The sequence below is a fragment of the Coturnix japonica genome, chromosome 1 (assembly GCF_001577835.2).
Source record: "Coturnix japonica isolate 7356 chromosome 1, Coturnix japonica 2.1, whole genome shotgun sequence".
NCBI lineage: Eukaryota > Metazoa > Chordata > Aves > Galliformes > Phasianidae > Coturnix > Coturnix japonica.
In genome coordinates, this window is record NC_029516.1 from 59962918 (window position 1) to 59985874 (window position 22957).

Sequence of the window (22957 nt, forward strand, 5' to 3'; positions counted from 1 at the left end):
ACAATTAAGCCGTGACTTTGCATCAAGAACAAAAGTAGTAGTTGTGGTTTAACCCAACAGACAGCTCAGCACCACCACAGCTGCTCACTCACTTCCTTCACGCAGTAGGATGGCGGAGAGGATCCGTAAAAAAGCAAAGTAGTACTTGTGAGATGAGATAAAAACTATTTACTAAGAAGAAAATGAATTGAAAAGGAGGATTATAATAGAAATGATAATAATGTAATACATAGTTCCAATAGAAGTGATTCACAAAACAACTGCTCACTATCTGCCAACTGATGCACAGTCAGTCCCTGAACTGCAAGGGACTGCAGTTCCCTTTGCTCAGCTGTCCTAACTCTGTCCCCATCCAACTCCCCGTGCAGCTTCAGCCCTCTTCTAGCAGGACAACGTAAGAAGTTGAAATCCCCTTGGCTGCTTATAGCACGGCTCAGCAACAACTAAAACATTGGTGTGTTATTAACATTGTTTTTCTTCCAAAGACAAAACATAGCATCCTACCAGACACAGAAAAGGAAAAAAACCAACTCTGCCCCAGCTGAAACCAGGACAACAGTTATAAAAGGCCATTCTTCTAGACTAGAGGTACTCAGGTCAGTGTTAAATGCCCAACGAGGCAAGCACGTAATTATCCTGTGTAAGATGGCAGGCCACCCAGCTGAACAAAACAGAATGGAACAAAATCACTATCCAAACAGAACTCTGTACAAACACATTTTTCCCGTACTAAATTAAATTGCTTCTGTTAGAATATTTGCAAACCTGTTTTACTCCATGCCTCAACTGAGGTTTCAGTCTCTTTACTTCCCCCTGCTGCTGACTCTCCTGAGGACTGCTTTATCAGCTTCTTTAATGTCTCTTTCTTTTGGATGAGTTCTTGCTGTTTATCCAGCAGCTCCTGAATCTGCATCTCCACTGCCTGTAGCTCATTATCAATGGAAAGCAGTTCCTCCTCTAGCACTGATGACAAAAACAGGGAAAAAGCAAAATATTAACATGAATAACATATTTCGCTTGTTGATTGAGAACAATCAAATTAAACACAAACCAAAAGCATCGAGAGGAAAAAAGACAGCATGCTAAACACACTAGTAAGATCACAACAGCTTAATTTTTGTACTTACCATGCAAAAGTACTTTGCAGTGGTTAATGAGGTCTTTCATATATTAGTAAGCTGCACGAAAGCACTTGTGTGCTCCACATTGTCACCTCTGATACAGTGTAAGAGATAAGCAACGCTAGCACTGACTACATTGATTAATAGAGAAAAAGTGCATCACAATTTTGTCTCCCAGATGCGGAGTCTCTCCAGAGAAATACTTGCCATTATTTTCTTTTCTGCAGATGTAAGTAGGGAAATGAAAAGCAAATTGCATCTGCCTGATGTTAAAGTTGAAAGAGTTATAATGAACACAAAAGTGTACTCCAGGCAGTTGCAATGTGAGCTCGGTGTTAAAACATTTTTAGTAGACTGCATTTACATGTAAGAAGCAACTTTAACCTCAGCAAGCAGAAGTCTTCTAGAGATGGAAATAGACATTAGAAGGAAGCTGTGTTTCATGCACTCACATCTTCTCTTTTGTGCAGATCCAGAGCATTTTCTAAGTGTCAAGGTTTGAACATGGACTTCAACATGGTTTGAACATGGAGTACAAAAGCTTTTTGTGAACACAGGCCATTCTTCAGATTTGAAAGAGCTGAAGCAACTACTTCCCAGATGCCTAACTTATATTCTAAGTGAAACTTTGGCAGGAACTTGTCTCTATACAAGCCATACTTCACATAGATGTATATAAGGATGTATCAGGAATGGTGTGGTCAGCAGGACTAGGGAAGTAATCCTGCCTCTGTACTCAGCATTGGTGAGGCCTCGCCTCGAGTACTATGTTCAGTTTTGGGTAGCGCAGTACAGAAAGGACATGTAGGTGCTGGAGCAGGTCCGGAGAAGGGCAACAGGCAACAAGGCTTGTGAAGGGCTTGGACAATATGCCCTGTGATGAGAGACTGAGGGAACTGAGGCTGTTTAGTCTGGGGAAAAGGAGACTGAGGGGAGACTTTATTGCTCTCTTCCAATACCTGAAAGCTGCTTACAGCAAGAGCAGGGCAGGTCTCTTCTCACTGGTGACATGACGAGGGGAAATGGCCTCAAGTTCTGCCAGGGTTTGGATATCAAGAAAAATTTCTTTACAGAAAGGGTTGTTAAGCACTGGAATAGGCTCCCCAGGCAGGTGGCTGAGTCACCAGCCCTGGATGTGTTTAAAAACCACTTGGATGTGGTGCTCAGGGACATGATTTAACAGAGGGTTGTTAGAGTTGGGGTAGTATGGTTAGGGTGTGGCTGGACTTGGTGATCTTTAAGGTCTTTTCCAACCTGAGCAATTCAATGATTCTATGGGCTGTGCTCTAGAACTTAACCCCCCAAGATGAAAAAGTAATAACATAACACAGTATGTCAACCACGTACCATCATTTTCAAGCCAGGCTTGAAAATCATTAAAAAACCCATTTCTTTCCTCCAAAATACTACATTTGGTCCAAACACAGCAGATATGATAAATTTCTTACAGGAGGAAAAATGTTTCACATGCAAAAAGCTATCCTCTTTACGCGTCATTTCCTTGACAAATCAACTTCAATTTTAGTTTCTAACCTAAGAAACAAAAACATTATGCAGTTCAAAAACAGACAAAGAAACAAACCAAAAACCACACACATAGCAGGATGGTTGGACCATCCCAAACCATTCTATTACTTTGTGAAACATCTCTTCCTTCAAATCTGAAGTACAACAACAGAGACCTGATACTCTTTTCTGCATATACTGAATTCCTATAAATAATAATATATCAGGTGATCATGTCTGTTAACCAAAAGATAGCAAAATGAAAACACTGAATGCTAATTTTGTATTACCTTCCACAGCTGTCATCTCTAGAGAATACAGAGGGCTGTCCTCAGAAGAATTTACTTAACCAAGTCACTGTCACTAAGAATAAAACAAACAAGAAAAGTTGCATTATTAATCCTTCTAAAGGTAGAACATACCACAAGCAGTTTGTCAAAACATGAGAATAAAAGCTCCTCAGTCCAACTGTAAAGAGAGCAGTGGTAATAGGATGTGAACAAGGAAAACATCCTTACAGTTACCCCAGGCTGCATCAAAAGAAGGGAGGGCAGCAAAGCAAGGGAGAGGACTGTTAGAGCATTGGGCTGTGCATGGAACAGGGATGGGGTAGAGCTTCTGCTGGGAATAGTACTGTGCAAGAGACGGGGCTGCGTATGGGATGAGGCTTTAGATGAGCCTCGCAAGGTGCAGGATGAGCATGGGGCTGTGCATGGCTACAGCGTACGGGTAGTGATTGAAGTGGAGATGGGGTCGTGCTGGTTCTAGGGTTGGAAATAAGAACAGGACAGAGCTCCCATCCTCCCACCCACACAATGTACATCCACCAGGGTCAAGGATGGTGCTGGGGCTGCAGCCCCCAAAACCTGCAGTGTTCCACAATGGGGCTCTGCCCGTTCTCCCCTTTCATTTGCCACCTTTGTACCCACAGATTCAGTGACAAGAATCAAGCAAGCACACGTATGCATTTTCTCATGCATGCTCATATAAGTACCCAGAGGAGCTCTGTAAAGGGATCTCCTTATCCCCCGCAGAAATTGCATATCTGCTCTAAATGATAATACCTTATAATATAATATTATTAATAACAATATTACTAACTATAATGAAAATGAATGGGAAGAAAACTCCTTCCCATTCAGTGTGCAGCTGCAGTGAGCGTAGGGCTCGGGCACAGCAGTAGCATTTTTTGTGTGCCCTGGTCCAGTCACTTGTTATAGAGGAAAAAAGAATAAACCAAGCCTTCCAGAACTCATTCACCCCTCACACACCTCTTCTTTAAATAATAAATGAATCTCATTCACACCTGGTATATGGGATCAATGATAGAAATAGTACAAGTCTGTATTTGAGCTTTGGATCCACCACAATGGATCAAATTTGAGACAATGAATCTTACGGAACCCTTCCAACTCAGATATTCTAAGATTCTATGACCGTTCTCCTGTATTCTGCCCTCACGAGGCCCCATATGGAACACTGCATCGAGGCTCAGAGCTCCCAGCACAAGAAAGGTGTGGAGCTGCTGGAATGGGCCCAGATGAGGCCATGAAGATGCTCAGAGGGATGAAGTGAGAGCACAAGGCATGAAGTGGTAGCGTTTACTAAGGCAATAAAACCCACGATAAAGCCTCTCCTTAGAGACAGCTCCCTCACTCAGCAATAAAGCCCCACCACGTACATCTATAACCTCTCACCGACAGAAAATCAAGTAAATAAACGGGAAGATACCTGAACTCGCATCATGGAGCTGAGAGCCAACAGGAACGAAAGCGGAGGGGCGGAGCCACTCGAACAAGGCTGCTGCTCACTGGGCATCGCGCAGCCAGTCGGCGCTCTCCTTTCAGCCGGCGGCGAGGCGAAGGGGGCTGCGTGTTTCCGGAAGACGTGGCCGTTGTGGCTCCGCTCTCGCCGTTCGGCTCCTTGTCCATCCCCGCATTGCCCCGCCGGCACCATGATCTCCCTGTCGGACACACAGAGTGAGTGCCGCGCCCTCGCCCCATTGGTTTCTATTGGGAAGGGAGCACGGGTCTCCCGCCGGGGGCGGCCGTAGCGCGGTGGAGGCGGCGTGGGCAGGGCAGGGCCGCGGGGGGCCCGGCGGTAATCGCTGATGGTGGGGCTGGATGAGCCCGGGGTAGGGACGTGCATCGTGGGACGGGACGGACCCGCAGCCTTTGTTGGCGCTTCCCGTATCAGGAGTGTGGGCGAGGGGCTGGAGCACCTCCCCTATGGGGACAGGATGAGGGAGTTGGGTTTGTTCAGCCTAGAGAAGAGAAGGTTGCGGGGTGACCTCATTGCAGCCTTTCAATACCTGAAGGGAACTTACTCCCAGGAGGGGAGTAAACTCTTCGAAAGGGCTGACAATAGCAGGACACGGGGAAATGGTTTTAAGTTAAAAGAGGGAAGGTTTAGGTTGGATGTTAGGGGGAAGTTCTTCACTAGGAGAGTGGTTAGGCCCTGGAACAGGCTGCCCAGGGAGGTTGTGGATGCCCCGTCCTTGGAGGTGTTCAAGACCAGGTTGGACGGGGCCCTGGGCAACCTGATCTAGTAAAGGTGTATGTTTGGTGGCCCTGCCAGGCAGGGGGGTTGGAACTACATGATCCTTGAGGTCCCTTCCAACCCGGGTCATTCTGTGATTCTGTGAGGGGAGGGTCCAGGTGGTGCGGTGGGGGTCACTGAGGAGGGTCCGGCTCAGTGTGTGCTGGCCGGGGGCAGCTCACCTGATCCTGCCAGCATTGCCCTGCTGTGGGGAGTGCTATGGGTGTGCTCCTGAACTGGGATAGTGGTGCTGATGGGGCTCATCCGGTAAAGCTGAAAGTGAGTGAGGTGCAAGCATAGGAAAGAGCTGAACAGGGCCCATCCAGCATCTTCAGGTGGGCATTGGTCACCAGTTCTGCTGCTGGCGTCTGATTTGGGGTGTGAGGTGGTGGTGGTGTTGGCAGGTGGCAGTGGCAGGAAGAGAATGAATGAAAACTGAGTAGTATGCGAAAGTGAGACTAGGCAGACGTCTGCTATCCCATATGCCTCCCTGTGGATGTTAATGGTTTTGAGTCAATACGTGTCAGTGCCTTCAGTGTTTCTTTTAACTTTGTTACTGAATTGAGTGTTTGCGGGTGACGTAGAAGAAGTTTTAAGGTGAGGACCAGGCGCTCAGTCTGAAGCCAGGGAAGACCAGCTTGGAAATCACAGTAGTTTTGCTTTCTCTGACTAGGAATAGGTGGAATTAAAGATGATGAAAGAGGAAATGGAAAGAAATCAGAGGGTTTGGACGCACTGGAACTGCAAAGTAAAGGAGGATGTTAGGTCTTTTATTTAAATCAACATGTCATGCATGATACATTCACAGTATAGGTATCATAAAAAGAAATCAGTGTTAAGTGTTGTAATGTTGCTTGATGGAGGACAAGTGTGAAAGGTGTAGGGGAAGAAAGTTTAACTTAATAGCAGAGCACTGAAAACACTGGAGAGCCAACTGAGGCAAAGGATAAAAGCGGGCAGTAAAGCAGGTTAGTAAGACACGAGGTTAATGACTTCCTGAGAAATTCAGGCGCTGTGCTCTCTTACTGGAATGGGTGTTAAATCTTGGGGCTAGTTCTTACATATATGTGTTAAAGCCTTATTCTTACATATATGTGTTAAAGCCTTATGGGCTTGGCTTTTGCCCATTCCCCACTTGTCCCATCCAAAGTATTCATTGGGGAAAATAGAAAAAGATACGTTCACTGTTTGTACTTGTCTTAGTTTCTTTTTGGGACACTGAACTAACTCCTCCTGCTGTCTCTGTTGGCTTTAACTCAGAGCTGAGAGCAGTAGATAGAAATACTGAAATTCAAAAGCCTCACACTGTACAATGTTTTAATACTCTGAAGATGTTTCTTCAGATATTTTGATACTCACTTCTGTTTGGAAAAACACAGAATTATAACACCCACAAAAAAAGTGTATTAATCTTTTTTTCTTCTGGACTGCAGCACGTTCTCATTTTGTATACAAGAGAGAGAGGATGTGTAGTTTCCTCCATTAACTTTCATAACCAGTCTGTCTTAAGACTTAGTCTTTACTAAGCAAATTTAGTTGCTTTGCTGCGCTGCTCACACAGTTCCTGGGGTTTCTGTAGGAACATTGAGTGTGTGTTGATCCCTCCCCTCTGCAAGTCATAGGTACTAAGAAATAACTATCATGTGGCAAGGATGATGGATCTGCATTTCTAAACGTTGAAAAAGTTGTATTTGAGTGATCTATAGGAAGGCTTTTATGGCATGGGAGAAAGCTCTTAACAGCACTTTATGCCCCTTATAAAACTTCCCAGCTTGTACAGGATGACAGACATTCTTGACTTGGTGTTCCTTGGGAGAAAAAAGAGAGTTCTGATATGATTGGATTGGCAACATTGACTTGAAATGAGCCCAGAACTGCTACCCTCTGTTGCCAGTATCTCATCTGCTTTCAGCAGTAACTTTGGGATGATGAGAATGGTGGACTTTAGTTTTTCCCCTGTGCTAACTGGAGAGTATTGTTGATTTCTAAAGGGAAACCAAACCTGCTGTGACAGTAAGTGGTTACAAATGTTTTTCAAGTGAATGCAGAAGTGTTAGAGCTGTAATTGCAGCAGCTGTTGGGAATCAGCCTCTGTTTCTTGCTTGTACCCCACTTTGTGCTGTGTCTGAAGAAGGAATGAGGACTCACTTCCCGTGGCAGCGTATTTATCTTATTGGCAGCTGGTAATTCCTTTGGAATCCTGCCTTGGAGTGTTTTCTTTCCAGAATACAGATTGTTTCTGCTCTCTTAAAGAGCACTGGAAGAAAGGGCAGATTGCAATTCCTACATTGGTTTCAGTCAGTTGATTTGGTGGAGATGCAGTTTTCAGTTCATCTGTAGTTCACTGTAAGAAAAGTAATGTAAATGTCTGCAGAGTGTTAATTGTCAGGTAGTGGTTTTTAATACAGAGTGGTTAAAGTGCTCATAGTAAAGCTTTAATGTGGCAGACTTAATACCATGATTTAACACCATGTGGCCAGCAACCTTGCTGAAAGGAGAATGATGCTGTAACAAATCTCTTTACACTGAGCTGTTTGGGATTTTTTTTTGTTGTAAGTTAAGCATCTGAAATCAACACTGTTACACGCCTTTGTTCCTCAGCTCTTCAAGCAGCGACTAAGTTAAATGATCAAGTAGATCTGTGTTGCAGTCAGAAGAGCAAATAAAATACACTTAGATATTTCTTCTGGAGTTTATCTGGCTAGCGGTATCAGCAAAGGGCTTTTTGTTTGTTAGGTGTAAAGGTGGTAACAGAGGATGGTGATAAATAGTCAAAGGTTATGAGTAAAGAAAACTCACCAATGTCGATGCCTGGACCAGACAGCTGAGGCAGTCTCCACTGGGGAGCGATCTCCAACAGATGCTGCCTCAGTGGTGGTCAGCCCTTAAATGAGGTCTCAGAGGGGGTGGAGTCGAGCTCCACCCCTTCCAGGAGCACAGCTAAATTACTCTCACCTGTGCTCCCACAGCTGACCCAACACTTGCCTCAGCTGATTAATCAGAGGTTCAGGCTGTGATTTCCCATACATTAGGCCACACAGAAATACCAACATCTTCAAAGTATACTGGATTGCCAGCCCACCTGTATTAATACTGCTGCTTTTGTTAGCTGTGTGTATATGTCCTTTAGATTTCTAAGTTCTCCAATCATAAGATGGTGAGTGCGTGGATAAATGCCAAGGCTTTTGCAGCTGATTGCTGCTGTTCCTGTTATTTCTCATATTCAGTCTGTGTGAGAGTCAAAGGAAGTTTAATTTTAAAAGTGTGATGTGCTTCAAAATACCTTGGAGACCATCGTCAAGCGGTAGTTTTAATTGTAGCCTGACATTTCCAGGCAAACAAATCTTCCATCCTGCTATTGCCTATCCAATATTTCTTGAACTACTTTTACTGACAGGCAGAGCTCAGATATATATATATATTTATATCATCTATGGGTTCTGTGTAAACTGACAGCTGGCAGGAGAGGCAAGCTAATGTTTAACAGCCATCAGCATGTGTTACATGGAAGGAGCCTGCAGCATTAATCTGCGTTGTATTTAATCTGGAAGTTGGGAAAATGGGATTGCCATGCATATAATGTAGAATGTGAGGTCTCAGGAGGATGAGGTACCTATGCGTATGCAAATAAGCATTATGGGATAAGAGTTGCAAATAGTAAACAAGGTTTTATTACCTGTTCCCAAAATCATCTTTGCTAGCAGAAAATCTAAAGGGATGTTTGCCGTATGTGTATATCCATCCATTCTTTTGTTGCGTTCAATTTCAGTATGTTATTAAATTGATCCTTTTTATGATTAGCACCTCCCAAACATCTCTTTTTCTGGTATTGAAGTAACTGGTTTATACAGGACTAGTTTTATTTGTGTGTTTAGGGATATTTTTAAGTACTCGTGAAATATTCATAGACAAGCTCACAGACTTTAAATTTTCTCTGTTGCATGTTCCTGGTTTGTATCACATTCTAAGCATGAGTTTTTCCTTTTACCGTGCTATGTAATATACGTAATTTTATTTCTCCTTGCAGAGATTGGAATGGGTTTAACAGGCTTTGGAGTGTTTTTCCTGTTCTTTGGAATGATACTCTTCTTTGACAAAGCTCTTCTTGCTATTGGAAATGTAAGTGCCTACTTTCCGGTTTTAAATTCAGCTCTGCTTAAAATTAAGTATATAATATATTAAAAATAAACTTAAAAAACAATGTATTTTGAAATAGAAACCGAGTCATAAAAGGTACTGTGGTAACTTAGCATAAAGGAGGAGTTATGTGCAATGATCTGAGTGAATCATTTTCCCTGATTTACATTAGAGCAGCTCACATCAATCTTAATGTTGAACCTCCAGGTCAGGCATGTGGTACATTGCTCTGACAAGCAGCAGCTTGTCCTACAGTTATGCTGATGCAAATAAGATTTCTAGATTAGCTGTTATTACTAACACTTTCTTTTTATGATCTTGCAAGGTAACTGTGAAAGCTAGGTGTCTATTTGGATATGAATGCCAATGATGTGTTCTGTGCATTCTGTTAAATGCAGTTTTGCTGTGCTTTACTAGGATGGAGAGAAGCGTGAATTGCAGTTAGTGGCTTAGGAGAGCAGATCACTGCAACAGAAAGCTGAAATAGCTTCAGTTTTTACCAAATTGAAGTTTTTGCTTAAGCAGCATAGAAATAAATTCTAGGGCAGGTACATAAAATTCCCAATACAGAGTAAAGTAACACTGTGTTTTCTAAATCTGATATTGCTGTATCCCAGCTGTTCTCAGTTTTGCCAGCCAGCCAGAGAGCACAGCTTGATAGATTTGTGTCCTCCTTTGGTAACCTTAAGTCTGTGGTCAAAATGGACCGGTTTCATTCTGTGGCAGCAGCATCAAATACTGAGGTTTGCTGGATGGAAATTCTGTGAATGCTCTTTGAATTTGGGTGCACATTGAAAGAGTAGAGAATAAAACAGTGCTTATATTGTCTTCTTTCTAAGATAAGATGGAAACGCAAGATCTGGTTTAGGGAGAATAATGAGGATGTAGGTAGGAAGAGACAGCGAAAGGCTACGTGGTAGGCAAAGATAACACAAGAAAAGTTACTGTGTCATTTAGGGGAGAGCTTAATTATAAAGTGACGGGGTAAAAGGTGGTAAGGAAGTAGCTTCATGATTGTCTTGCTGTTTTGTTTTTATCTTTATATAACATGAACTTGAATTTCACCTGTTAGTTATGAGTAAAATCTGAGCTATAATCTTTTTCCAGAAAAGGTGTTGCCCAGATGTGTGCTTAGAGAATGAAGTAATACTCTGCTGCTGAAGGATATTCCAAACAATTTTAGCTAGGCTGGACCACTGAAGATGACGTTCAGCCTACACTGGAACCAGTGATTTCTAGTAGCCTGTCACACAGGCAAAATTAAGGAAGGCAGCTGATAATGCCCTTCAGCTTTTTTCTTGTTTTGCCTTTGCAATGATTGGCACAAGCTATTGAGGATGGGGTGCTTCTGTACCATGTCTGTTCCCTGTTTTAGGAATCTTAGCTGTTAGTGGTACTAAACTACCACTAACACTAAACTACCACTGAGTACTAACCACAGGTAACCATTGTATTTATGTTACAGGAAAGACAGCTGTTGTCACCAGGTCTTCTGACATGATTATGCTTGTTAGAGACCATGAAGGTAGACTCTTAAAGTCACTAATAAGTTCTCATTATTAATTTTGATATAAAAATAAGTTGTGCAAAAATGCGGTCTAATTCTAGACTAATTGTAGACTAATAATATGTACTTGCATTCTAAACTTAGGAATGTATTTAGCTGTGTTCTTTATTTGGTTGGTTTTTGTCTCTTCTAGGTTTTATTTGTGGCTGGCTTGGCTTTTGTTATTGGTTTAGAAAGAACATTTAGATTCTTCTTCCAAAAACACAAAATGAAAGCAACGGGCTTTTTCCTGGGTGGTGTGCTCATAGTTCTGATTGGTTGGCCTTTAATAGGAATGATTCTTGAAATATATGGGTTCTTCCTATTATTCAGGTAAGACTTGTTTCAAAATTGCTTTCTGTAAAGATGTATCAAGGAGCACATGTACTTGCTCAGTGTACTGTATTACAACTGGGAAAACAACATTCTTTGGATGTTCACTTTTCATAGATTTTGTTTGAAGCTGTTGGGTTACATTTGCAAGAGGTGAAGAGGTTCCACGACTCTAATTTGCTAATGTTTGTGAGGCAGATATCAAGCTGTCTTTTGGCAACATGGCTTAAATCTAATCAAATAACTGTACAGCTTCCAAATATTTGGGAGATCAAATTATTACAAGTGCCACATTTTAATTATTTCTATGTAAAAGAAAACTTAAATGCCTGTATTTTCTTGGTTTTGCTGGTTGAGCTGTTGATCATTCTGATTTTTTGTTTGTTCTTTGAATTAATAAATAAGGCAAAACATGTGCTTAGAAACATCTTAGCTTCACAATCTCACTATTTCTTTTCTACCTCAGTGAGGAGGTGGCTTCTGTGATGTTTTGTTACACTTGTGCCCTGTTTGCAATGTAGACCATGCTGGTTTCGGTTACTGATGTCTGAAATGACTTAAACGTTTGTATCTCCTCTATATAGATGTTAATAATGTTACAACAGATAGGTTGCATCTGTTACAACATGTCATTTAACTTACAATTAATTTAAGGGTGAAATAACCCGAAATGTTGCAATATATCATTTATTTCCTTGGTTGTAGTCCCATACTTTAGAAAACAAAGTAGAAAATGTGTTAATAAGTAAGAAGGGAAGCTTTTGTCGGCTCCTTGGCTTCTATTTAGAAGACAAAATTCCATCTAATGCTTATTGATTTAATCTAAGTCCCACCAAATTGTTATCCCGAAGTCAGCAGGACCACATCTTACCCAGAAATGTATCAACAATGGATAAATAATTCCATATGAATCTTTTCAACTGGTCTCTAAACAACTTTTTCTACTTCCTAATACTTGTTAAGATCTGTATCTCTTGCTACTGTGCTGGCTAGTTACTACTTCAAGCAAAGTTCTTTGTTTGAATATATAGAGAGAGAGAGAGAGAGAGAGAGAGAGAGACCACTAAAGCAGTTCCACCAGAATTTTTGTGTGTAGTTCTCTTGTACAGTTGGACTTCCTGTATGAAATCATCTTTCACACTCTCTGTAGAAGAAATTGCAGAGATCCTGTTGTCCACAAAGCAAAGGTTGTAGGTACTGGTAGCCAAGAACGCTTAAATAGTTGGCATGATAGCAGAGATTTTTATGTAGTATACATTTATTTTACTGCAGTGAGAGAGACACAGCTGTGATTTTACTCTGGATTAAATGTCGAATGTCTTTCCCTTCTTAGTGTACTGCCAAAAAATTCCTATCAGAGGTTCAGTTCTTTGCCTTTACACATTCAAATTGCATTCCCTAGAGACAGCTATTACACTGCAGTCTCTTTTATCATTGTCTAGACTGCTCTCAGAGCCTTGTTCAGATCAAAGGTATCCAAAGTTCTTGTTAAAGATGCTTTTGCATTCATGCTTACACCAATTATGCCTGCCTGTCAAAAGTGGTTTGTGTGCCTTGCATCACAATGTGTAGGTTCAATGTAATGATCTGGTCTTTAAAAAAAAAAAATAGATATCCCAGGGAGGAGGGGGGACTTACTGATACTGATAGGATCCAACAGATTGTTTTTACCAGCAAGAGGATGGTGAATAGTGAAATTCTGCTGGTCAGACATGACAGAGGTGGATTTACATGCCAGCCCTTATTCTATGCTGGGAAATGTATAGCTCAACTAAAGAACTTAAAATGCCAGTACCAGCTGAACTGCTGTGGTTGACTTCAGATGGCTGAGATACTGCCACAGAAAATCCCTTTTCCTGCTGCAGAGGCAAAATGGCAGTGCAGGAGTAGACCATACCAGCTGTAAAAGGCGGCAACTCCTGACTCGTTATTAACATTTCTGACATCACATGTATTTGTCAATTACATGAGTGCACACACGTTGTGCTTAATTTTCTTTAGTCGAATAAACATTGCCATATCTGGTTTCAAAGGGGATTACTTAGAATTACCTTTCAGGCAGTTTTTATATTGGATATAGGAAGATGAGTGATATTGCAAGAATGCATTTCCTATAAGGTTAAAAAAAAGTCCCAATGTTTATAATAATTTTGAGAAAGTAGATGGGCACATCAGTCCTCTTGACTAAGTTGGATATCCATCCCTTAGTTGTTCTCTGAACAGCTGATCCGGAGGGTTGCTGACTAGGAGGAAAAATATTTACATCAATTTAAAATAATACTTCTTTCTGTTTGTGTTGTTCTTTGCTAAACGTGTATTCATGTATTTGGTAAAATAATTTTCAGTGAAGAAACTACAGGAGTTGAATTTCCAGTTCTTCAGAGCAATGTTAGAATAGTTTGTTTATAAAAACTAATACAGTATTTTTATCTACTTAAAAGGGGGTTCTTTCCTGTGGTGATTGGCTTCATTAGAAGAGTTCCAGTCCTTGGTTCTCTCTTGAATTTACCTGGTATAAGCTCGGTAAGTGTTTGCTACTTAATGTAAATTTAAGGCTTTTGCTATTTTTCCTATTTCATTACTATTGCAGTAGCAGAAATGCATTGGGAGTGAATCATATACAGCTTTCTAGAGCAATGAATTTGATTGTATTACTGTATAGTTTTTGCACCATACAAATAACCAGCGAGAGGCTTTTAAATGTAAAAGAAACAGCGTCTTTTCAGAGACTGCCTCTGCTTAAGCCTTGTAAAGGGGAAAGAGCCCTGGATTGTGACTCAGAGTTGTGACTAAGAATACCAGGGTTCTGGTTCCTGCCTTGCTGCTGACCCTAGGTGACCACAGGCAGGCAAACCATGCCACTGTTCTTTGCCTCTTCTCCTGTCTGTTACATAAGAGGCATTTCTCTTTTTTGTGCAGTATCTGGATGTATCTAAAAAAAAAAGAGGGCCTGTAGTAACAAAGAGGTTTGCTCAGTGTTAATTTGCAGCTTACAGGGTGAATCCAGAAACTCTCATCATGCATAATCATTCATCAAGTATAATATTTATTCAGGCCTGCTGTAACAGATTGATTCTTGGCTTTGTACTTCTTCAAATGCAGTTTTCCACTTTCTTAACTAAGTATCCAGGGATTTGAAGACAGTAAATGGTGCCAGAAAGATGGTAATCTAGGTAGGGTATTTCGGTCAACTGCTTTTACTGTGATAATTTCTGTATGTTTTTTAACACAAATGTTTTTAACCCTAGTTTTGAAAGCTACAGTTCTAATAGCTACAGCTTAAAAATTATCAGGGGACATAACTAAGACATATGTCAGTCTGTTTTTTAAAAATAAGTTTTCAAGATCATCTGTTCCAATCGTACAGTCTAGGCCAAGTTCTGGCTCATCGTTCATGATCAATTGAATGTTTTACTTGTCAATTGATCTTGTCTGCTCACATTTAATTTGATCACAATGGGGTTAAATCCTGTTTTAAAAGGATAATTGTTAATGTTTTATTCAAAGCCTACGTAGGCTCAGAAGAGAATCCACAGTAATGGTCAGTTGAAATATCTTACTTGGTCTACTAATGCATGCGTGGCTGATACCGCATTGTTTTGTTTTAATCATTAAGCTAGCAGTGGTATCTGTATTCTTCTATTTCCTTTTTCATTCTCTTGCATCTTCATGTTGCACCGTTAACGTCTTATATAAGAAAACATGTCATGTAGAAACACAGTTGTGATACTAAAAATCTTACATTGCAAACTTAAATCATGAAACCTTGGTGAGTACTACTCTCATTTCCAGTCACATACCAACTGCGCAAACAGCAAGTTGCATTTGAGACTTAATTAAATTGTACATAAACGTAATGCATCTTAAAACTTCTTGTTTCTTTTTTTTACAGCTTGTAGATAAAGTTGGAGAAAGCAACAACATGGTATAATGACAAGAGGGCAGAAGACTGATTGTAAACTTATTGTATTATTTATAAAATCCTTTTGAAGAATACTCAGCACAAAGATTAAGTTGTGTACAAAGGAAAGAAAGGCTTGTAACATTCTTTACATAACAGTTTAAATTAAAATTTATAGTCGACAAAATACATTAGAAGCTCGGCAAGTATGCTTCTAGGAAAAGTAACTGCAGAGTTCAGGAAGTAAACTGAAGAGGTGAAAGTCATGGAATAACTCGCATTACAACCGTTCAAGACTGTGGTTGTTGGTTTTGGAAAAGGTAATGAACCCTTCCGGATTTAAAGGTGCCTGTACTTTACCTCCTTATTGTGAAGGTGCAGTAGAGCAAACAGGCCTCCATTTTTAAGGTCACTCCAACTTATCCGGCCTTCTTATTACCCTCAGAATGCAAAACGAACAAACAAAATAAATAAATAAAGCAAAATACAGGAAACTTCTTTTGTAAGAAGAGACGCTCCTTTGCATGAAAGTTGAGATGACTATTCATCTCTTATTATGACTAAAAAGGAAACCCTGCGCACTTCTGTTGTATGCGTTTCTGTAAATATGTGGTTGAAATAAAACATTAAGGTAATGTTTCAAAGCCAAATGTAAGTTGATTGTATTTGCCTTCCATTTTGGAATATGCAGAAAGTCAGTCTTCGGTAACATCAGTCTTAAGTGTTGGTTCTGAACATGTAGAGTTCAACAGGGAACTCTAGAAACTGGCTTACACTCCTTCCAGTTTGTTCTTCTTGAGTCATGTCTGCATCTGGGTGAGAATGCAGCCCCTTCTCACTAACGTGGAAACTTTGAAATGTATTTGGTTCAAAATAATGCACCTGGTTACGGTGCTGACATGAATCTTGTGAAATGTATCTTGTCCAAATGCGAACCTTTTGTTTTTAAATGGTTTGAAGCTAAGGTTTCTTTGTTTATTCTGGAACTACAAGTTGACGTTTATTTTTTACGGTAATAAAATGAAGACTTAAAACTCTGTGTATGTGAGTCTCTGGGGAGCAAATGTAGTAAATGGGCTAATTAACGATCAAGTGCCAATCTCAGTGTTGCATAACTTGTTCTTTGGGTTATCTTCAGATAACTCAAAAACTTCTGTCATAAAAACAACTTAGCTGTCGCCTGGAGTTTATGTCCCCCACTAACGCAAAGGTCACATTTCTGCTTCTCTTGGAATGTTAAACATTGTGTACTTTCAATAGATACAGTTATAGGTATCTAACAAAAAGTGATCTTTAAGAAAACTGTATTTGTGAAAGTCTTGGGGTTTTCTGTTTTAATGTTCTTCTTCCCTTCTAATGTAATCCTACAAACATCCTGAAATGCAACAGTAGTATTTCAATTAGCTATGTAGTCTTAAAGGACTGATTTTTTTATTATGCAGTTAAAATTGGTATTTTTTCAAAGCATCTTTTAAGAAGAATTCTCAGATACTGTTTTTGGAAGTTGCTGCAAAGCTTTTTGTATGAGGCATGAGTGTTTTTTCACTACAACTGCATTAATGGCTGCAACCTGTAACTCCCATATTTAATTAGCTTTCTTCTCAAGCAGGCACGAAATGATTCAGTGGGGGGAAAAATGCCATGACAGAGTGAACAATATCTGAGAAAACCCATCACTGTTTTCTTGAATGTTTATATGAAAAAGTTGACTATATTTGCTTGATAGTATGTGTTACATATGAACTAAATGTGACTTGTGGCTCCTACCTCAAGAGATGAACCAATTTTAACTGTTCCTGCGGATCTGTTGTGTGTTAAATGACTAGAAATAACACTACAGCTGTTCAGCAAACTCATCGTGTTTGCTGTGGTAGAGCAGTAGTCTGTACTGTGGGAATCAAGTGCTGTTTGAAGCAGTGTTCATCATTTACATTACAAGTCAGCTACCTGAAGATTTTTCTTGTCTTCTGAAAAGTAATCTGATGGGATGGGTGGATTACACCGCAAGACTGGAGCTCTTACTGAAAGCAAATAGTACATGGTAAGCCGAAGTACTTTCATCAACAAGAAATCAGACATCTTTCAGAGGTAACAAATGCATTACCCTATGTTATCTTTTAGCTCTCTGAAACTGAGATGTAGGCAGTCCATCTTGCTCCTGTTTAATTCTTGGTTTTAAATAAAAAGTCAGTTTCTGTCAAATAGGAACTGCTGTGAAATGCATCTGAGGGAACGAAAAGGTGTGCTTAATCCCTCGAGATAATGTTGTCTTTTAGATGGTTTTGTCAGGATAAATGTGGGTGGCAGCAATGGTCTAAACTACTCAGCCTTAAAGGTTTCTGTTGTAAAAAACAAAAATCTAACAGAAACATGTTTAGAACGTTTCCTCTTTTAAATGTAATTTATAATTGCTGCTTTAAAAAAAAAAAAAAAAGTTGTAAGGGTGGATTTCATTCTGAGCAAATGGATACTGTAAATATACTTGTCATATCTTGAATAAATGGGAACCTTTTTCTATGATTTTGTCTTTGTGTCTCTTTACACTTGAATGCTGAGAAAGTTTTGACAAGTTTACCTTTCTGAAGGTTAAGGAGTGTGTGCTTTTCTGTCTTAGGGTGAGTTTATTTTCACAGGGAATAGTCTTTGATTAATCTTAATTTAAAGGTTTTCTCTGACAATAAGGATTTCATTTATGTAAGCATCTGTCTTCTGCTTTTCTAGGCATCTTCCTGTACATAATGGGGTGTTGCTTGATCCCAGGGGCAATCCACTGACAATGTGTAACTGCCAGGTGAATAGGACATTCTCAATTACAATGTATGATGCTTTCCATTGCTTTGGTGCTCACTACTGTGTAATCCTGAGCACCTCGAACTTCAGTACTTTGGTCAAAATCTGTTTCTGAAGGCAAGAGTTGCAACTGGAGTCATGATCTGAGCTTGTTTTTCACGTTCTGGTTTCAAACATCACAATGTGGAAATCACAGTTAAGTGAGAAACTGTTTCTTTGCTAAACTACCATGCAAGAAGAAAGGAAATGAGTGAAAGTTTAGGAGAAAAAAGACATGTCAAGGACTTGCGGCTGATTCAGATCCCTCTTATTTCAAGGGCATGAGTGTGACCTATGTATCCACAGAGTAGCCTGATAAGCAGATTTGTTGTTCTGTGGTGATGTGCAAGCTTGCATCCTGCTGCTGTGGATTTTCATAGAGTGAGTAGAACCCCAAAGCAGAAATTAAAATGTGTTGTTGAGGTGTGCTTGTTCTAAGTTCTAGGCTAGGTAGTGCTCTAAAAGCTTCATCTGGCCGAGCTTCCAGCCTTTCTGCTAACTTGGGTGTAGTTGGCTGTATCCTAAGAAATCCAGAGAGTTCATGCTTCCTGGTTTAAAAGGGAAAAAGAAAACACCAGGTAGGTAAACCTGGTGGTATCTGTCAAACTGTGAGAGATGTAATACAAACCTGTGTATAGTTCATATGGCCAGTTACTTTTGGGGAATGGTTGCCATTTCTTAACCAATAGTACTTTGACATTGTTATTGCTCACAATATGGTACCACTATTTCAATGAGACTGTCAGCAAGGTTATAAAAAAGACGTCTCTGCAGTGGATGTCACAAGATGAGTCTTTATTTGATTACTTAAATCTATTTCCTTGCCAAGTTTCAAGCTAATTTCAAGGTACAGGCTATTCTGGCTGGCACCTTTTCGGTTTGCCTAATTATAAAGCTGAAAAATTAAAGTTCACTTCCCCATAATGACTGTAGGTATCCCTGCAGTCCCTTTGGATTATGTTGCTACCAGCTCTTGGTCTCCATCGCTCTGGCTGCTGTGTCCTGGCTTCTTTTGGCTGCTCGCCTACCCGCGTACCTGCCACCCGGCAGCGAGGCCGCCAGGGGGAGCTGCGAGGAAAGAGAAACGCCGGGGAGTGCTTTGCAGAAGCCCTTCAGCGTTGGAAATGCTTTTGGTCAGTTTGCTGCCTACCTCTGTAGTAGTACTACTCCCTCAGTTTTAATTTAGACTGGTGAACTGCACTGTAGCTTTAAACTACCATATGAGTGTTGAGCTTTTTGCGGAGAGACACTCACTGTGAAATGCATGGGGCCGGCCTGTCTCTCAGCTGGCAGCATTCAAAGCAGTCATGCTGGAATTCAAGGATGAGGACAGTCAGCATTCAGCTGGCGACAATGCAGTTTCCTCACCGTCTTCCTTTCTCCAGTCATTCAAAAGGTCTTCCACTAACATCAAAGAAAGCAAGATTTGCTGTTTATACTGCTTTAATGTAAAAGATATTTTTGGTAAATATATATATGTCCCCCTCTTCCCATCCTGTTATGTCTGTCTTTAAAAGTATCTGTCATTTTCCTCTTCAGACAGAATCATAGTGGTTGGAAGGTGTCTCCAGAGGTCATCCAGTGCAACCCCCCTGCTAAAGCAGGTTCCCTACTGTAAATTGCACAGGAAAAGTGTCCAGGAGGATTTAGAGCATCTCCAGAGAAGATGACACCTCTACCTCCCTGGCAGCCTGTTCCAGTGCTCTGCCATCCTCAAAGTAAAGAATTTCTTATTCGTGTGCAGCTGAAACTCCCACTGCTCCAGTTTGTGTTCATTGCCCTTTGTCCTGTCGCTGGCCACCACCAAGAAGAGCTTAGCCCTATTCACTCTACTCCCATCCATTAAATATTTATAAGTATTGATAAAATCCCCTACTCTGACTTCTCCTGTCTGAACAGCCCCAGATCTCTCAGCCTTTCCTCAAAAAGAGATGCTCTGGGCTCCCCATCATCTCTGTGGCCCCCCCACTGGACTCTCTCCAGCAGTTCCCTGTCTTTTTTGAACTGGGGAGCCCACAACTGGATGCAGTATTTCAGATGCAGCCTCAGCAGTATTGTAGAGGGGAAGGATCACCTCCCTTGACCTGCTGGCCGAACTCTTTTCAAGGCACCCCAGGATATCACTGGTATTCTTGGCCACACGAGCACACTGCTGTTTCATATCAGTGTTGTGTGCATGTATGAGGATGTGCACGTGTGCCTCCGTATGTCATATGTCATGCCTCACCATCAGCTGAACTTGCAAACATGAGAGCTGCAGTTGCACCTATAGGTGTGGGACAGAGACATCCAGGTCTCCAGGGGGAACCAAGCTGGGTTCCAGCAGGCAAGCAGGAGGAATTGAATCCACAAGTTCTTGAGCTCATCAAAGGCAACGGCATAATATCCCTTTATCCTGTCCCTCCAGAATCAGGAAATGCAGGAACTGCTGAGTCTTCCAGTGGCCTGGCTGGCTGGCTTTTATGTTGTTCTATCTATTGTATGTGAAAGATTATCCTAAAATTGCAGCCTCCTTTCTTTCCCAATCTCACCAAATAAAAAGCCAATAGCTCTGTTTCCCTTCTTCCATTTCTTCCAGCAGGCGTGGAGGGGGAAGAAGCAACTCATCAGTTATGGCATCTTAGGAATTACTTCAGATAGGGGAAAATGAGCTGACAGGGAATCATCTCCCTTCCCTGAAAAGGTGGCAGAGTGGATCAGTTTTGACAAGTGCTCTGGAATCACTTGGTAAGGATGCATTTGGTGGAGCTAGCTGAGGCAAGTTCTGCTGCCTGCTGGGCCTCTGCCCCACTGCACAGCTTGCAGCTGCTCCCACACCATGCTTTCTGCCTCCAGTAACACCTAACATCCACCAAAAAGTCTCCTTGAAGCCCTCAGTCCATCAGCACTGTGGACATTTTCTCTCCTGAGCTGTGGAAGGTGCTGACCCAGCCAAGCAGAGCCAGGCGGCAGGCAGCAGCTGAGGCAGGGTGGTCAGAACCTTCTGGAAGAGGCAGGAGGAACCTGCAGGCCACCATGGCCGCTGCTGGGGAGGCTGTGAGGAGAGGCGGGAAGGTGAGTGGCTGTAGGATTAGCAGGAATCAACACTGGGAACAAACTCTGTTCCTGATTAACTCTTGGGTTGTTTTTCTTGCTTCTCACGGTAGAAATAAGTGACAGGCTCACAAAGTGCTTATTGTGTAAAAATGCTTTTTCCCCATTGGGTGGGAATGAAGCGGCAGGAGGCATCGTGCTTGTTCCCAATTTCTATTACCCTTTCACATAAAAACCTTTCCCCTTCAGCCCTTTTCTTGGTGTTCTCCTGGTTGTCAGGTGCTCTGTTACCGTGTTCCCCCTCACGGTATTTTTAGATGTTTCTTTCTCTGAACCGATTGTGCAATCCGTAGTCCTTTACTGTGATGCCAGCTTAAGCACTTTCCACCCTTCAGCATCTACAGCAATTACTTCTTCCTCCTACGCTTTTTATCAGGGATTTTTTAAACCCAGATCACTCCAGTAATCCGTTTTACAACACAGCCCACACGCAGCCAGGTTGGTGGAGAATGGCAGGAGGACAGGCATGAGGAAGCAAGTACTGGGGAAAGGTGCTACTACGAATAGATCTTCCCTGCAGATTATGCTGAAACCTTACATCTCACTCCAGCACTTCTTCATGGTGGTGACACAAGCTTGTAACTGAGAGAGGCTCCTGTGCCTTCATCTTCCTTTTTCTGCAGAGAATCCCATTTTTCTTTTCCAAAATGGAGACCAGGAGTTGGAACCACCAGTTTCTTTTTATTATTTCAGCTTCTCTTGTTATTTGATTGTATGCCCAAGATATTAAACAACGCATCCTCTGAAATACAAGAAATGCTCTGAAAGTAATACCTCCTATTTTATTATGTTAGTCCACAATGTCAGAGGCAGATGTTGGTGGTATGGCAGTAGAGGTTGAACCTTCCTGCCAATATCCCATTACATTTTGTTGCCGTGTGACAGATGGCAGCAGAGGGGCAGTCTGACAGAATAGCATCTGACATGGAAGTGCAGATGAAGCCATGGTGCGGCTCTGAATTCCTCTGCATGCAAAAAAATGGAACCCACTGACATTCCTTGACTCTTATTGAACACTTAGGGAAACCAAACAGTGGCTGTGAGCATAGTGAGGCAGTGGGTGGTGCATTTCAGTGGTGGTGACAGAGATGTGAAAGACAAGACACAATTCTGGACAGCAATGTGCAGCTGTCACACCCCAAAATGAAGAGCTCTTGTTCATCACTGGCAAAAATGCATAGCTAATGGTGGTGACTGTGGAAAAATAACATCTTGTAGCTGAGATTTTGTTCTATCAAATAGTTTTATTGTGCACTTTGTATCTATTGTGGTGTCTGCAGAAAGCATATTTTAGATGGAGTATTATTTATGGGGGGAAGTACTGAGTAGTAGTGGAGGGACTTTCCCACAACTACGGAAACTAAATAAACTTTATTAGAAAAGCTAAGGAGAAGAACAATAGAAAGATCAAAATACATCGTTCTGATTGTATTTTTGCAGGTGATGTGTTTTGGCACTTGAATAGCAAACAGAAGGAATGCTGTGCTCATCTGCCCACCAACAAAATGAATGGGATGTACTAAGTACAGGGTTTTTGTGGCTGTTCTACATACATCATCTGCTCACGGGGACCCAGATGTTGTAGCTCACGTTCACCTTGTGGATGTCTAGAACTTAGAATCATAGAATCACAGAATCACCAAGGTTAGAAAAGACCTAAAAGATCATCCAGTCCAACCGTTCACCTATTACTAATAGCTCCCACTAAACCATGTCCCTCAACACAACATCCAGTTGTTCCTTGAATACCCCCAGGGTCAGTGACTCCACCACCTCCCTGGGCAGTCCATTCCAGTGCCTGACCACTCTTTCTGAGAAGTAAACTTGTGGAAACTCTTTGGAATGGAAGCACATAAATTACTGGATTCTTTCATAGCTGTGAACAACTTATTCATTAAAACTTCTAAGGTTTAACAGTGCTGTCACACATTCACAGAATGCTTTGCATTAATG

The 22957-nt window shown here is 41.4% G+C and overlaps 2 protein-coding genes across 7 annotated transcripts in view; one reads left to right on the forward strand and one right to left on the reverse strand.

Moving 5' to 3' along the window:
- RECQL (RecQ like helicase) overlaps window positions 1-4462 on the reverse strand; it is a 17088-nt gene extending 12626 nt beyond the window's left edge. For all 5 annotated transcript variants that reach the window (XR_004308086.1, XR_004308085.1, XR_004308084.1 and 2 more), the window contains exons 1-3: window positions 4359-4462; window positions 2918-2990; window positions 766-963 (exon numbers count right to left, since the gene is read on the reverse strand). Coding sequence is in view for 1 of the 5 variants with exons in the window: in XM_032446051.1 (XP_032301942.1) it covers window positions 766-963; window positions 2918-2933 (214 nt within the window). In the remaining 4 variants the exon portion in view is untranslated. The remainder of the gene's footprint in view (window positions 1-765; window positions 964-2917; window positions 2991-4358) is intronic.
- On the forward strand, window positions 4454-17600 carry GOLT1B (golgi transport 1B). Of its 2 annotated transcripts, XM_032446067.1 has the most exons (6): window positions 4454-4606; window positions 9193-9284; window positions 11003-11181; window positions 13623-13704; window positions 14689-14722; window positions 15074-17600. In XM_032446067.1, the coding sequence occupies exons 1-5, from the start codon at window positions 4582-4584 to the stop codon at window positions 14695-14697; spliced, it is 387 nt and encodes a 128-aa protein (XP_032301958.1). In that variant the 5' UTR covers window positions 4454-4581; the 3' UTR covers window positions 14698-14722; window positions 15074-17600. The 2 variants fall into 2 exon arrangements, with proteins under 2 accessions (XP_032301958.1, XP_015723839.1); XM_015868353.2 differs by lacking the exon at window positions 14689-14722 and having other exon boundaries at window positions 4456-4606; window positions 15074-17597.
- Window positions 17601-22957: the final 5357 nt, after the last annotated feature.

Coding starts and splice junctions, on each gene's coding strand:
- GOLT1B (XM_015868353.2), top strand. CDS start 4,582: ATGATCTCCCTGTCGGACACACAGA. Junction 4,607..9,192: donor CTCCCTGTCGGACACACAGA/GTGAGTGCCGCG, acceptor TTCTCCTTGCAG/AGATTGGAATGGGTTTAACA. Junction 13,705..15,073: donor ATTTACCTGGTATAAGCTCG/GTAAGTGTTTGC, acceptor TTTTTTTTACAG/CTTGTAGATAAAGTTGGAGA.